The following is a 16526-nucleotide window of genomic DNA, read 5'->3' on the forward strand; positions in this document are numbered from 1 at the left end:
GTACACTCACATTGTTTTGATTAAGTGAGGGTCAAAGGACAGGCAATGGAAAGTTTAAGTGGGCAAAACCATATTTGCAAGGCTGGTAATATGTGGAAGGTTCCCTTTGGGGGGTTACATTTGAGCACACACCCACCGCTTCAAAATAAACATTTCAAACGTATCTGGTTGAGTGAACTTTATTCTCTATTGCTTCCTCAACTTCAAAAGAGGTAAAAAAAATTCCCGTGTGAACATCTTTAGTATTGCTCAGAGGTCAGTGTTTTTATAGGGAGAAAATGTCTCAGCAGTATGAAAGCCTTTACCTATTAAGCCTGTAGTGATGCACTGCAGGCTTAATACATTCATACTTGATACTACATAACCGATCAAGGGCCCAAACTGCAAATGAGAAAAGGATGCTAGCACTTTGAACGGAAACAACATCAGTGATTTTAAGCTTAATTACCCTACAGACAGTAGCATGTTTTTAAAAAATGATTCAAGACAGAGAATTCTCCCATCAAGGCAGTAGAAAGGGTCTTGGTACATCTAAACCCTTATGTTGGAAGGGTCTCACGATACTTATGGGCACAGTACACTTGCCAGTTCATCTGCAACAGCCCCACTAAAAGAAGCAGGAGCTGCAGAGAGCACAGCTACGTTCTTCAATCATTTCCATTCATATCAAATGGCTCTCGCAGGTGAGGTTCCTGGTGGATGCGGCCACAGTGCCCCATGCCAAGGACAGAATGGATAGTGTCAAGTTCACTTAATGCCAGCCAGTTACTTAGAAAACCCAAACAAGACAGATATTCTGGATTCAACGTATAAAACCACAAATTTTAGAAAGTAATTGACAGCTAAGATAGGCATCTTTCAGTTAAAAAAGTTTCATAGAAGACAGTCAACACAATACAGCAGCATTTTTTTTAAAAAAAATTCAAATTAGTGTAAGATATGAAAATAAAACAATCGGGTTCTTAGCTGGTAATTAAAGTGCTCCATTTCGGACTTTAAATGTAAAAACAAAGTGATCATCAGTTACTGGCAACTCTTACTTAAATTAGGTTTTACATAGGAGAACAGTGTGAACAGCAGATTTATAAAAATAGATAAATGCTATTTTGGAGAATAATTTTTTGTTTTGTTAAATTTTAATCAGCTGTACCTGGTTATACAAACATTATCTAAAATTTAAACTATGACCGTATTTTTAAAAGGGGGGGGGGGATATGAACAGCATTGAGTTGGATGACTGATCCGGCAAAGTATAAAGAATGGAAAAATTCTATGTAGGGCACTTCATGTGTAAGCTGTTTTTTTCTCTCTCATTGCTTATCTTCACATATGCAGTTACAGGACTGGAGTCACAATCATGTAGTACAATGCTTCAGCGGTTAGAAATCCATTTGACGCAACACTGAACCCCAATATTCATTTGTTTATTCAAAATGTCGATTTGGCGTTGATTTTCCTTTTCCCCATTATTCACATTCAAAAGTTAATAGATAGCGCCAAAGTTTGCTTTGGGGGGAGGATGGAGAAGAGACAGGACGTAGCACAGGAAATTGCTAGATCAAACGGCTTTATAAAACGTCTTTCCCATTTGAATCGGAAGGTTTATTAAGTTCAACCCTCACATTTTTTTCACCTGGGGGGAGAAAAAACAAAACGGATACACATACATAAACAAAAAGTGAAACAATTAAACATGGGAAGATAATCCTGACATGTTCTAGAACTACTTCAATACCACCAAGAACGCAGAGCCTTTTAGAAACATAGCTGTGGGTTAACTACCTTTTAAATTATTAAAATTTAAACCTACATCAGCTGATGCAAGATTTCATCAAGGCATTTTTTGTCAATTACATTTACAGATTAGCTGTCACAGTATAGGTATAGTATACATACATCCAGTGTGATACACTTGTTAAGAGCTGGGAGACCCATGTTCGATTCTAATGGAAGCTTGCTAGGTGACCTTGGGCCAGTCACACTCCCTCAGCCTAGCCTAACTTGAAGATGAGTTGCTGTGAGGATAAAATGTGAGGAGGAATGATGTATGCCACTCTGGGTCCCAACTGGGGAGAACAGAAAGGCATTAAATAAACATTAAATAAGATTAATGTAAGCGCAGGGAACTTGAGCTTTATATTGCCCTTGTAAATTAATTTCCATTTTGAGTTCTACCTTGACAAAAGATTGCTTAGAATTAGGATGTTATCATGTGATTTTTAAAAAATGTTTTTTTATCAGACCAGACTCTACAGGGGTGGGCAGAAGAGAAAATGAAATTAAGAATATTTCCATTTTACCACTCTACCTACATATTATACTAAACTTTACTTATGAACCACAGCTGTACAACTGCTAAACCCAAACAGATACTGTATTCTTAAGCTGCATCTAGCTAACATATAGCTATTTTTTTCTGGACCGGAAAAGAATGAGCATAAAACACATTAGTTACCTGTTAAGTATTTTACTTTAGCGCGTGCTCTTTCATCTGCATCAAAATACCACACTGTTATTGCGTACCTATAAAAGGAGAAAAAGCAGAAGCAATATGAAGCAGTAAGTAGCACACTTCCAAAAAGGTAACATTTCAACAGTTCTACAGATCCTTTTCCTAGTTCCATTTAATAAAATATTATGGCAAGTTTACTTAAGTAGCAGTTTATATAGTATATCCATTTACAAAAGGGAGAATTATATTGCATACTATTGATTGTTTACAAAATCTCTCACAACTGTACCATTTTGAGCTGGAATTTCCCACTTCATAAACAAGTCAATTTATTGTCCAAACACACTTTTGATATATCACACTACTCATTCAAAGAGGACAGGAATTATACCCAAAAAATCACTGCATTATACAGCAGAGAAACTGCACAGCAGGCACAGCAAACTTCTTAGATAAGCCAAATCCTCCAAATCTTTTCAAATTTTTGAACGTGTCCACAGAATTCCAAGACCCCAAACTGCCTTACCCCAATGAAAAACAATCTCCTCCCTGAATTCAGACAGTTTCTTAATCTCATAAAAGCACTAGGCCAATCCTATGTAGAGTTACTCCAGTCAAAGACAATTAATATCCATGAATTGAGTCTGGGATCCTATGCACATTTACTTGGGAATCCTATGGCAATCAATGAGCTCTATTATTGGAGCTGTTTGGGCTGTGTCTGTGCGAAAATCTCATTCTAGCTTTTGGTCAGGGAAGAAACTCTCTTGTCCGAGTTTTCTGAGGACTGATCCCACCTGTGAGAGGTATGGATTGTAGTCCAGTCTCTTCTTCCTCCTCTTTTTTTTTTTTTTACTGCTGGTCAGCCTATTGCTGGATGAAAGGTGAATTTTGCCTTCTTGCTACCATTTCTCCTGGTGTGATCTGAGCCCATGACTCCTGTTTGCCATAAAGGGGCCTCTCCCAGTGAGATGGGGTTGACAAGCATGCCTTCTGCAACGGTGCAGTTGTGTGTTTGCTTGTGGCTGTCCTCATGTCCACATCTCTCTTGCCTGGTAAAAGGCTGGTGCTCTTGAGATTCCCTCCCTCCCACCAAGACATGTGCTATCGTGCCAGAAAGAACTGGAGCACTCTACACAGTTGCAGCTGTCAAGTAAGCTACACAGGCTTGGGAGTTTTATGGCTGAAGTGGCCATATCTCCTCAAGAGCACATCTGGGTAAAAGGGAACATGGTTGTAGATGTGAGACCCTTCCTGAAACTGTAGCTTTCTCCAGTATGGGTGGGTGTTCCCTTTGTTCTTGTCATCAGTGTGTCCTGTGTGTGGGCAGCAGTGGGCTAATATTAGTCAGGGGTGTGTGGTCACCTTGGTGTGTGCTGGTCAGTAAGTTGCTTTCCTCTGCCCATCAGAGGGGCACCACTGACATGCCGCTCTGTTATTGGTGGGCACTGGCAGGGTTGCTATGAACTCCAGCATAACTGGTATGCTCTCTAAATCTTTATAAGTCTTTCAAAAAACATACTTCAGCTCTGCTAATCAGACACATGATATCAACTAGTGGCGCAGACGCTATACCCGTGTCGACAATACACTGGGGTCTTGGGCTGGGGCTTTTACCCTGTTAGCTATCCAAAAGTGAGCAGCAAGCAAAATAAATTATTTTATTACAAACAGGTTTAAAAGGCTTTATTCTATAATCATCAAATGTTGGAGGGTTTTAAAGTCAGCCAACCATTTCACAAAAGTAGGTATCAAAAAGGGATATGCTAGGTTTCCATCCGAATGCAGCTGAAATTTAAAAAAATCTTTATCTTTTCAGATTTTTGATTAAAAAAAATAGGAAATAGCTTTGAAGACTGTCCAACACAAGAAGTGAACAAAGGTTTATTCAAATATAGCACAGCTAAGGGAAGATGACTGGGGAAGGCACTGGCAAACCACCCCGCAAACAAAGTCTGCCTTGGAAATGTTGGGATGTGACATCACCCCATGGGTCAGGAATGACCCGGTGCTTGCACAGGGGACCTTTACCTTTACTCAGAATGGACATTTCAATATGAAATAATTAGAAAACAGAACCAAGGAGGAAGATAGTTTAAATAATTATTCTACCATTTAGAACCAAACTGAATCATTTTGTGGCTGGGGGGGTTATTCAAGAGAGCTTTTCTACACAGGCAATAAGGGAGCACCATACAAAAGGTATCACAACGTTACTAGGATAAGTGGCTGGGGACTGTGGTCCGTACTACTGTGTAAAACATTTTCCCCTAATATCCAGCTGGTACCTCTCTGCCTGCAATATAAACCCATTAAAACTACTGTGTAAATAAATCTACAGAAATTAGTAATTCACAAAAATGTGCACTAGAAAAGGTATAGCTGAATCAACAGTACAACTGCATACATATGCATATATTAGTAATTTATAGCAAAATTATCAGCATGATTGGGAGGGGGGAAATCCAGACTTCTCCAACGTATGGAATCTTTCCTGCCTAGCTGCTCAAAACAATTCATACCCCTAAACCAGATATAACCATTGATAACCATGCTTTGTAGCACAGTTGTAATATATGCAGTTCATTTTCATTTCATCAGTTCTCATTCTTGGTATAGCAGGCCCTGTTGCAGGAGATGACAAGATAAAACCAAAAATGGGAACAGACAAGGTGAGAACCAACCAACCAGTTTGTCAGGGTTCTTGTATAGTATTCTTTACCCTTGGTCATCCAAGGTAAACAAGACTGCACTTTTATGACTGCTAGGAACCTACATTTTAGTTTAAACTTTCAATGATAAGAACAACTATGGAGACACAGACAAAAGACCTTAATCTTGTTTACACTGAAGACAAAATGCATAGTCAAGAACAAAATGACAGTAGCACTTTAAAAGAATAGAGTACTACAAGTGGGAAGCCTGAAAGATTTAAATTAAATCAAGAGTTTCCATCTAGACTTTAGATAGGAAGAATTTTCTAACAGTTAGAGCGGTTCCTCAGTGGAACAGGCTTCCTTGGGAGATGGTAAGTGCTCCTTCCCTGGAGGTTTTTAAGCAGAGGCTAGATGGCCATCTGTCAGCAATGATGATTCTATTACCTTAGGCAGATCATGAGAGGGAGGGCATCCTGGCCATCTTCTGGGCATGGAGTAAGGGTCACTGGGGGTGTGTGGGGGAGGTAGTTGTGAAATTCCTGCATTGTGCAGGGGGTTGGACTAGATGAGCCTGGTGGTCCCTTCCAACTCTATGATTCCATGAAGACTTGTGAGGGGGGACTCTGATCTCCCCTCAATTGCAGCTCCAGGCTTTACTACCCACCTTAAACCCAGTTGGTGACAGTGATGGTGCGTAGGAGCCCTGCTGGGCCTCTCCCGGCATCTGTCACTGCTGAGCTTGGAGCCTCTCCTGGCGACTCTCCCCAGCGTCTGTGGCTCCTGGCATCCTTTGCCACGGCAGCTGGGACCAGAGTGGATCCCTGCAGCAGTGGCTGCCAGCTCTACTGGTAAGTGTGTTGTCTGCACATGTGCAGACACTCTTTTTTGTTTTTATTTGGGGGGGAATTTAAATCTCCAAAGTGTATTTTGAGCTGTTCAGGTTTTTCTGCAAGCCTGGGGAGTATCCCAGGTTTGCAGAAAAATCTGTTCAGAGTCAGTGTGGTCCTGATCCACAGATTTCAGTATCCGAAGATGGGGCCCACATGTAGATATACAGATAGGAAAATATTTAGAATATCATTAGAGTTCATGCTGCTTTCACGTTTAACACTTTAGGCTTTTAAAAGTCGTCTGTATCTAATCTCCATGTTTTCCTCATGCTACACAGAATGTAGGCCTTTTCAACTTTGTCAACCTTAGAAAATGCACCGTGAGCGATGCCAGCATCTTTGGAACACAAGTAATTTCATCTCCTTTTTCAATACTGCTAAAATATAGCCAAATACACACATTAAAAAGTTCCCATATTCATGACTGGCCTTACTGAGAAATCCCTACAGCTTCATCCACTTTTAACATTTTTTTCCCTAACCTGGGGGGAGGGGAAGGAGAGGAACACAACAGCACAAGGCAATATAGTCAACTTTTTTTCTTTTTACTTAACACACTATAGCTCTTAAATAACGGGATTTGGCTTCTATTGTACCATGACTAATTGCAATTCCATACACCACTAATCCACCCAAGTTAGGATGCCAATATCGACAAGCACCAGCAACACACTCTAAAAATTTAGGTAATCAAGAGACCCTACTTACTCATTACTTTCTATGGAAAAGCTTCTCAAACATATTGAAAGCTGTGCAGTTAACATGTTTTGCCAATTCCCTCCTACCCTTTTTTCTAACCTAAACATACTGACTTATTCATCTTACCTTGTAGCAAATGCTGGCTGTACTTCATGAGGGTTGCGGCGGTCAGACCAGAAAAATAGCAGTCTATCAAATTTAGGTTCAATGTCAGCAAACTGGGCTTTGCCTTCTGGAAATATTCGCAGAATACCACCACTTACCTTAAAAAGAATCCAAACACAGTAATGGTTAAATATGTAACTATGAAGCTTGAGTAAATTATGTTAGATATGTAGAAGTATATGTTCTCCTCTGTACATGTATATAAAAATAAATTGGTGTAGTGGTCAGTCTCAGCCTAGGATCTTGGAGACCCAGGTTCGAATCCCCACTCTGCCATGGAAGCCTGGTGGTGGGGTGAACTTGGGCTAGTCACTCACTCTCAGCCTAACCTGCCTCACATGTTGTGAAGATACAATTGAGGAGAGGAAAATGACGTACTATACACTTTTTTCAAAAGAGAAAAACAAAAGCATTGGGTGGGAGTTTGTTCTGTTCATGCACACATTCACTCAATCTCTGTGCTATTTGTATTTAAATGTATTTAAATATACATACACACAGAGAGAGAGAGACAGAAGCAGGGGACCTGCAAGGACATGCGGAGGGAAAACAAAGATAAAATATACCTGTGCTGTTACTAGGAAGGAAAAATAATCAGCACACAGCTCCAAGTATATGCAAAGTCAATGACTCACAAAATCTATTTCCTGTGATCACGGGAAATAGATTTTGTGAGTCATTGACTTTGCATATACTTGGAGCTGTGTGCTGATTATTTTTCCTTAGGACATGCAGAGGGGCAACTCATTCACCCCCACTACTTTGCTTCCCTGAAAGCCCCCATGGCCTCTTCCTGCTTCCCTTGCCACCTACTGGCCAACCTACCTTTGTCTGCCTCCCATCTTTAGCTTTCCTTCATTCCCTTCCCCTGGCAGCCTCTACCCAGGAAAACCATGGCCCAGTTTTCAGTGCTGGTGGCCAGGCTCAGCAGAGCAGCAAGGAACTTGTGGAGGACCTGCAAGGGTTACCTCACTTTCCCCTGTATCTCCCCTTCCTATTTCCCTTTTCCCCTCCTCCTGGCAGCTGCCATATCCTCACCTTTCCCTGCTTTCTTCTCTCTTTCCCAACTTATCTTTTATCTGCCCCCATCTTCAGCTACATTTATTACTTATTTTATTTATATCCCATCTTTCTGCTCAATGGGAAACCAATGCAGTTTATATTATTATCCTGTCCTCCATTTTATCCTCACAACACCCCTGTGAGGTCGTTTAGACTGAGAATGGGTGGCTGGCCCAAGGTCACCCAGTAAGCTTCCATGGCAGACTGGGCATTTAGACCCGGGTCTCCCAGAGCTTAGTCAAACTCTAACCACTACACCATTGTAGCTTTTGTGGGGTGAAAGCTGTTGAACAGTAGCAAGCAGCCAGTCCTGGGTGAGTCATCAAAGTTGCATAGTATCAAGTCGCCCAGCGGTTGCTGCCAGGTCTGGCCCCAATGAGTCCTCCCTCAAAGCCCAAGACAGCCTTGGTATGGGCTCTCTTACCTACCCTTTTGGTGAGAGAAACAAAGGCTTGAAAGCTGGCAATATTATTGTGCTTGCCTAGCAACCTCCACAATAGCAACTGCAGAACGCATGTGTTTCCTAAATATGAGAGTGCTGCTTCTGTTATTGAGCTGAGGGTCAAACCCCTCCTCCCAACATACTTCTTAGATTTCAGATTTTTCTGAAAACCTAGGGCTTTTCTCAGGTTGACAGAAAGAGCTGTCTTGGCTGTTCATGGCTCTGGTCTACAAATTCACAGATGGGCCCCCAATGAGAATCAGACACATTGATTTCCTGCCTCACTATAAAAATACGATTACACTTGACTGTGCCAACAGTTTTAGCTAGAAGCTAACATTGAAGGAACTGTCCACAGCTTTTTTCTTAGGATGAACAGAATATAAATTTAGATCTGTTACCAAACATATCTGCACATCTATCTAGAGATTATGTTTGTCTCATCAATTCCTGCACTACTCCTTTTTAATGTATCCACAATTCTTTGCTACTGAAAATCAATTACAAGAAAGCAGGTCCAAACTGCCTTCATCCTCCATACAAAAGTATGTTTATCACTGTCATTAATATTTTGACTACTGCAACCGAATATATTTTATTAAGAGTCAAAATATCTCCGAGCGGTATTACTAACTCAGCTTACTTTTTACTTTTACATTGAACTGGCTCTTTTTTTCCAGCCATCAAAACACGTCTGACTTCCAGTAACCCCTGGTGGCGTTTTCAAGGCAAGAGATGTTCAGAGGTGGTTTGCCATTGCCTGCCTGCACATCAGGACCCTGGTATTCCTTGGAGGTCTCCCATCCAAAAACTTGCCAGGGCTGACCCTGCTTAGCTTATGAGATCTGACAAGATCAGGCAAGCCTGGGCTATACAGGTCAGGGTAAACTGGCTCTTAACAACCACCTTATGGTATTCTACAGGTACACTAATATAAAAAGCACACTCCCTAGGCTGCTAGAGAATACATCATGGGGAGCAAAGCGGAGTGGCTGCAGTTCTGCTTAGTAAGTGTACATCAGGTGATTTCACAAGAGAGACATGTGAAAAACAGTGTTCTCGTTATACAATCTGCTTAATCATTCCAGGTTAAAAGTAATCCAGCTATCCAAATGAATTTAAAAATCAATGTTTAACTATTCAAGTACGCATAGATCTCTGAAACAGATTTACCTTGGCATTCCAGTCTTTATTAAGGTAATATATACACGTGACACATCTTCCATCTCCATTTGGGTTATCAACATGACGCACATATCCTGTTCCATTGCCTGGATAACAAGCCACCATTGCCTGTAATTTAAACAAAGAAATCAGACTATGAATAGAGAAGCAACTTTCCCCTCTATCTCTGCATCTGGCTTCCCATAATCCTTTTCTCTGTCTTGAGATAAGGGCTTTCTTTTATCCCTTTTAGTTGCTACTTCCAAGGGGGGTGGGAATCCAGACTTCTGTAAAAAAACCTGAACGAAATGAAAATAAGCCTGAATTTAATAAATAAATTTTACCCTTTCTTTAAAAGGGTTGTTTTGTCAGTTTGGAAGGTTTAGTTCTAGAAGGTTCTAAGGCAATCCTTGGCACAGTTTTGGACAAAGGACACAGAACAGCAGCACAGGTGGTTCAATGGAGCAGTCTATGGTATTCAAAAGATTAAAAGACACTGGGAAAAGACCCACAGGGCCTGCCCCCCCCAGGGCCACCCTGACCCCAAGGGAATGGCAGCCTGAGCCCTGTGCCGGAAACATCTGGCCAAGCCATGCAGGGGCTGGCTCTTTCCCCCTCCTTGGAAAAGGTGGGGACAAGTACCCTCTTTCCTCCCAGTGTACTCCTGGTTTTTAGCCATGATGATTAAAGGGAACTTCTATATCCAGAAGGCAACATCAGGGGGAGGTCTGGGCCTCTGTCTTGTTCATTGGCATTCCAGGGCAACTAATTGGACATTCTGTGGGGGGGGGGGGAAATGCTAGACTAGATTAACTACTAGTCTGATCCAACCAGTCTTATGTTGTTACACAACTCCAACTATGAACAGATTACACTTATTATAAATGGGGGAAAATTTCAATCTGAAGATTTGGTTTTCACCTTACAAACAAGCAGGAGAGCTTCAAGTAGTACAAACCACTCATATTTTACTGAACACATATTTGACAGTTTCCCTTGTGAGACATCCAAAACCATTACAAAAGGCTATCAGAGCTCTTATATAAACTCACAAATAAGTGAGTCTGAACGCAGCTAATGCTGTCAAAGAGATAATCTCTTTTAGCCAGTGTTCTGAACTTGACTATAGGAAAGGGCACAAAAAGATTCCAAAGGAAGTATATGTTTTAACAACCAGCCCTGGACTTTTGGAATAGGATGGAATTTAAAAAGAAAATTAAAACAAACAGATTAGCTGAAAAGCCCAAAACACTTTATGAAATATTAATGATTCCTGGAAGAATTTATATCTTTCTAGTGACCATTCTCTATCAGTTTAAAAGTATCCAAATCATACAATACTGTACACATTTGCTTGCCCTGTACTGCAAGGATCACAGCACAGGCAAAATGAGCAAACTATGATCAACGAGGAAGCAAATGCTTAATGAAGTCTCATGTTATTCCCCTTTAGCTTTTTATCTGGTTACTGACAATCCATTACTCGCAATTTTGATGTTAAAAATCAGCAGCTTGCTGACTATTTATGGCTGTGTTTTCTACAACTGCACAGAAGGCCTGATAGCCATCCTGAGTGCAGAGATGTGTTTAGAGACACAAAGGACAGCTTCCTATAAAGTTTCAGAACCATGAATCTTTGATCAGTCTACTTTGTTTCTCTCCCATTTCCACTAATCTTTCTGTGTCTACATGCTTCCTTACTTCAAATTAAAGTTCTTCTTGCTATGTGTGTAAGTGCCGTCAAGTCGCTTTTGACCTATGGCTACCCTATGAATTAAAGATGTCCCAAACATTTTCTTGCTCCAAAATCTTAATTACCAAGATCTAATACAAAATAAATAAATTCAAATTTAATAACCATACCATTTGTTTTGTGCTCAGGACAGAGCCAGTGGAACTGAGAAGTATGTGGAAGGTGGCGAGAGAAGTAACTTGCTTGATCCAGCAGAGTAATGTGTGGTCTATGGCATTGCTCACATGATGCTACTGGCCTATAGCAATAACGTGGTATAGAAATATTGGCAAGCATCCTGAGATGGGTATATGAGTCAACAGGGTGTTTCGCACAAACATCAAAATGGGCCCTACTGTACCTTCCACATCTTCACTTTGGGATAAACATTGTTTACTTAATTTATACCCCACCCTTCTCCCCAGTGGGAACCCAAAGTAGCTTAAATTGTTCTCCTCTCCTCAATTTTACCCTTACAACAAGCCTGTGAGGTAGGTTAGGCTGAGAGTGTGCAAGTGGCCCAAGGCCACCCAGCTACCTTCCATGGCAGAGCAGGAATTCGAACCTGGATCTCCCAGATCCTAGTCTGACACTCTAACCACCACACCCCACAAGCATCTTGCCACATTTAAAGCAGGCTAAAAAAACATTAAAAGGAGCCCCGTGGCGCAGAGTGTTAAGCTGCAGTACTGCAGTCAAAAGCTCTGCTCACGACCTGAGTTCGATCCCGACGGAAGTCGGTTTCAGGTAGCCGGCTCAAGGTCGACTCAGCCTTCCATCCTTCCGAGGTCGGTCAAATGAGTACCCAGCTTGCTGGGGGTAAAGGGAAGATGACTGGGGAAGGCACTGGCAAACCACCCCGCAAACAAAGTCTGCCTAGAAAACGTCGGGATGTGACGTCTCCCCATGGGTCAGGAATGACCCGGTGCTTGCACAGGGGACCTTTACCTTTACCTAAAAAAATCCTAAAATGCTCACATCTCCACCTCCATCCTTTATCAAGCTATAAAAAGCTGTTAAGGAAACAGCTTGAAAGTAGATGAACAAGTATTCACTACACTCTAAAAAGCAAGTTGCTAGAAGGAGCAGTAGCCATAAGATGGCTACATGAATAACAGTGAAGAGACAGGTGATTGTAAGGAGTAAGCACAGGATACATTAAAGACATATCCAAAGGAAACTAGTATAATAGTAGTAGAATAGAAGAATATACCACACAACAAAATAGAATAACAGCTAGCCTGCAAAGATGCACTCACATCTACAAGAAAAAGAAGAGACCAATATTGTTGTGGGTTTAACTTTAAACCACTGTTTAGGATGTTTTGACACAGGAGACATGAGAGTTTACTTTCAGGTTCTTGGGTAAATTTGCAGATGTGATTTTTTCCCCCGCTGTTCAACTGTGCAGGGTAATTTATGAATAAATGGCTTTATGCCCAGAATAAATCCAAGAACAAATGGAACAGAGTTTGCAGCAATTATTCTTTGGGATGCTGAGAGGTGTCTTACATCATGCCTTTAGATAGCATGAATCAGAAGTTTTAGTAAAGTCATATGTTGGCCTACGTAACATCTTTTATATAACAGCTTCTACACCCTATAAACCTCTCAGATCTGGAATTTAGTGAATTCTGCTTTCTTCTTTTTGGCAAAGCTCAGGGTAAGAAACTTTGAAACTAAATCTTGAAGTTAACTTAGGTAGAATAGGAATGAGATGTATTCTTATATAGATTTGATTTCTATGGGGTAGGCCAGTGTTCTATGTATCTATTTAATGTTTTGTTTAATTTTATTGATGTTATTTAATGGTCTGCCTTTCTCACAGGGACTCAAGGTAGGTTACACATAGTGAGTACATTCACAAAATGGGATATTCAATAAATAACCCACTAGGATTGTAGAAGTCTGGAACCATCCAGAAATCTAAAATATAGAACTGAAGCATTGTATACATATTAACATTATACATTATGTGGTGCAACAATTACACAATAGGATGCTACTTAAAGTAAGCTATACACAGCAGTACAGACCACAGTCCCATATTAATTATCTAAGTAAGTTTGTAAACCATTTTACACAGTGCAACCCTATTACCTATTCAGAAAGGCCCTCTTGAATAATTCAGTTTTGCATAGTTTGCCATAAGGCCAGGAGAGTGGGAGCCTTCCTGACCTCCTTGGGTAGGCCATTCCATAAGGTGGGAGACAGAACAGCGAAAGCAAGTGTATGGGCAATTGTTGATTTTGCCCATTTGCAGGTTGGCCCCTCCAGAAGCCCTGCAGAAGCCCTGCAGAAGCTGTTGTGGCACATAAGGGAAAGGTAGTCCTGCAGATAAGAGGGACCAAAGCCATGAAGGGCTTTGTTTGTGATAGCCAATACCTTAAACTGGGTCCAGTAGCAAATGGGCAGCCAATGGAGTCTAGCTCCTGACAATAGCCGAGCTGCAGCATTCTGCACCAGTTGGAATCTCTGAGTTGATTTTGAGGGGAGACCAATGTACAGTGCATTACAGTAGCCTAGTCTCACTGTTACTGTATCAAGGTAAGGGGATATCTTAAGGGTTAGGCTGAGTTGGTAGAACAGAACCTTAAATACTTACAATGAGGGTTCTGCTCTGAGGTCAGAAGGGCATCTTAGAATGGATGATTCGCACCAATTTCTCAGGGATGCAGCTGCTTCCTGTTTCCTGGGTGGAAGCTAATGAACCCAAGAACAGGAAGAAACAGAATAAAAAAGAAACAGCTATCGAAACAGGTTAAGTGATGGTTAGAAGTAAACCTGTAATAACCAGAGGAGCAATATGAGTAGGGGTAAGGGAGGGTTACAGCAAGCAAATATCACATAGTTACAAATTGTAACTTCATCACATAGGTTTGATCAGGCTCATGACGCTGCTCTTTGTAAACATTCATCTTTTCTCTCTTTTTTTTGGGGGGGGGGGAAGAGAAGATGCCCTCCTAACCTCAGAGCAGAAGGAACCCTCACGATAAGTATCCAAGGTTCCTTTGTCTCTCTGAGGACAAAGGCATCTTGAAATAATTAATTCCCTCCCATGGCCTGGGAATTCACATCTTCCACCACATGCTGCAGTACTCTACATCTGAAGGTAACATTGGCTGAACAGAAGGAGTTAAGTGTGTAGCACCTAACAAAGGTCTACATAAAGATTTAAACTATTACTGTCTGCAGTACTGAAGAGACTTTTTGGGAAATACATTACAGATGTAGGTCAGAAATATGGGGACAATTTCTGAGAAAGAATCCTACTAAACTTGTTAACTCAAATCTTTTTTCCATATGCCTAATTCTAAATTGCTTAGAAAATTGAGATTTTTAAATGTACATGATTATATAAAAACTAGATATACAAAAGCATTCCACTTCCTTCAAAATCCACATCTGGTACCACACCCCATTTATGTCAAAATCAGCAGATTTCCTCCTGTGTACAGAGCTACAAGGCCTTTTCCTGTCAGATTCTGAGCAGGCATAGCAGTTATTTAAACAAACGTTAAATCTGACCATCACTTTGTACTGCTAAAAAAGCCAAATAATTAATTTTAGGTGAAGAGAACCTATACTTGTATATTTTTAACCCAGATCTGTATGTAATGGTGAGTTTTCTATCCACTATTACAAATTGAGTATCACCACATCTAAGCCAAACACAAGATTTAATCCACTTCAAAAATAACATCATGGTGTTCTTCTCCACTGTCTGCAGTCTTATCCAATGGAACTGTTTTCTATAATTAAGAAACTTGTATACTCTTGATCAGACCAATCTGTTGATAATGTAGTAGGGTAAACTGCTGCAGTTTATTAGCTATGCTCTTCACAGATTTTTAGTTGTTGATGTGCTTCACTTGGAGATCATTTTCTTTTGGGGAAATTGTACACTGCTTCTGTGATCTACTTTCAAGGACCAAAGGAACAGCCATTCTATGAGAGATAATGGTTGCAATAATTCATTTTATGTGCTAAGACAAAGTGAACAAACTAAGTGAGCAAAACATTTAGTCCAAATGCCAAAGAAAAAACAGCATCTACCTGTGAAGATGCTGGTGTGTCAACAAACAAAAAGTGTGTGTGGGAAGAGAGAGAGATGAGATTTGTACTTGGCCAGAAATGCTTGAAGCAAGCAAAGTCCCAGTGGCAAATCTCAGGGATTTGCCTTGGACTCAGCAGGTCATTAAGCAGGTCTGGGAAGTAATGGCAAGCATAAGCCATGCCTGCTGCCTTCTCCTGCACTGCTAGCACCTTGGCAGAGAGGTGGCCCTGGCTGCCATGCAAAATGATCTGGTATTCCCACAAATGGGAATGGTTGGTTTAAGAGACATCGTTGGTAACAGGTTGGTAAGATGGTCTGGTTGGCACACATGCTGGGGGTTGCCTACTCCTGCTCTAGGAAGTGATGTCGACTGGTCTTTGGAAAGGGATTCTGTGTTTTGTCTTGTCTAGGAAGGCCTGGTGCATATGAAGTCATGGCATTAGCAGGATACCTTTTGTCTCAGTTAGAGCCTTGTACCAGTTCTCAAGGACTTTGCATTAGCAACCCAAGAAGGTTACCGTAGCCATGAATAAATGACTGAAGCAAGATCCGTACTCTCCCAGAAGATCTGTATGAACTTCTATCAAGATCAGGATTTAGACACATTTCTAAGCTGGAAATGAAAACATGAAATGTAAAGGGTAGGTATCTGGAATTGTCTTTTCTAATTAATCAAACAGATAGTGGGATAAAAGCAATTACTGATTCTAACAAGCAGCAGGAAGGCCAAGTTTAACTTGGCTTATTTGACAGAACTTGCAGGTTAACCTGTCTTGCCAGTCTTTTCCTTGATATGCCCTTCAAGCACATGACAATGTTTCAAAGGCACCTGTACTTTGCTTTACAGTGCTGGGAGTCAGTACTAAAAAAAATGTTCCTTGCATAAAGGATGCAACAAAAACATGTGTTAAGCTTTTATTTTAAATCAGTAAGGCGGTCAAACATAAAAATGTTGCCATCATTGCGTAAAATAGATTCTATAGAACCAAGCTTTCCCAAATATTACAGGAGTTATTTTAAAATAGTTTTTATTTAAAACCAGACTCCCATAACAGCATGAATCAATTAATTTCTGTTAACACATAATACTCAAGCCACTGTGCAAAACTACTCCATTTGGGGCAAGCAGTGCCAATAGGTAGAAAACAAAGGACACCCCCCCAAAAAAAAACCTAGATAGAAATTTACATCTGAAATTCTCTTTTA

The 16526-nt window shown here is 40.7% G+C and overlaps 1 protein-coding gene across 1 annotated transcript in view; it reads right to left on the reverse strand.

Annotated features, from left to right (window-relative positions):
• Positions 1–1321: 1321 nt before the first annotated feature.
• Positions 1322–16526, reverse strand: part of EGLN1 (egl-9 family hypoxia inducible factor 1) — a 34201-nt gene continuing 18996 nt past the window's right edge. Inside the window, exons 2-5 of the mRNA XM_056852502.1 lie at positions 9541–9660; positions 6825–6961; positions 2456–2523; positions 1322–1633 (exon numbers count right to left, since the gene is read on the reverse strand). Coding sequence (XP_056708480.1) covers positions 1569–1633; positions 2456–2523; positions 6825–6961; positions 9541–9660 — 390 coding nt within the window. The 3' untranslated portion in view covers positions 1322–1568. The remainder of the gene's footprint in view (positions 1634–2455; positions 2524–6824; positions 6962–9540; positions 9661–16526) is intronic.

Source organism: Euleptes europaea, chromosome 7 (assembly GCF_029931775.1).
Source record: "Euleptes europaea isolate rEulEur1 chromosome 7, rEulEur1.hap1, whole genome shotgun sequence".
NCBI classification, from domain to species: domain Eukaryota; kingdom Metazoa; phylum Chordata; class Lepidosauria; order Squamata; family Sphaerodactylidae; genus Euleptes; species Euleptes europaea.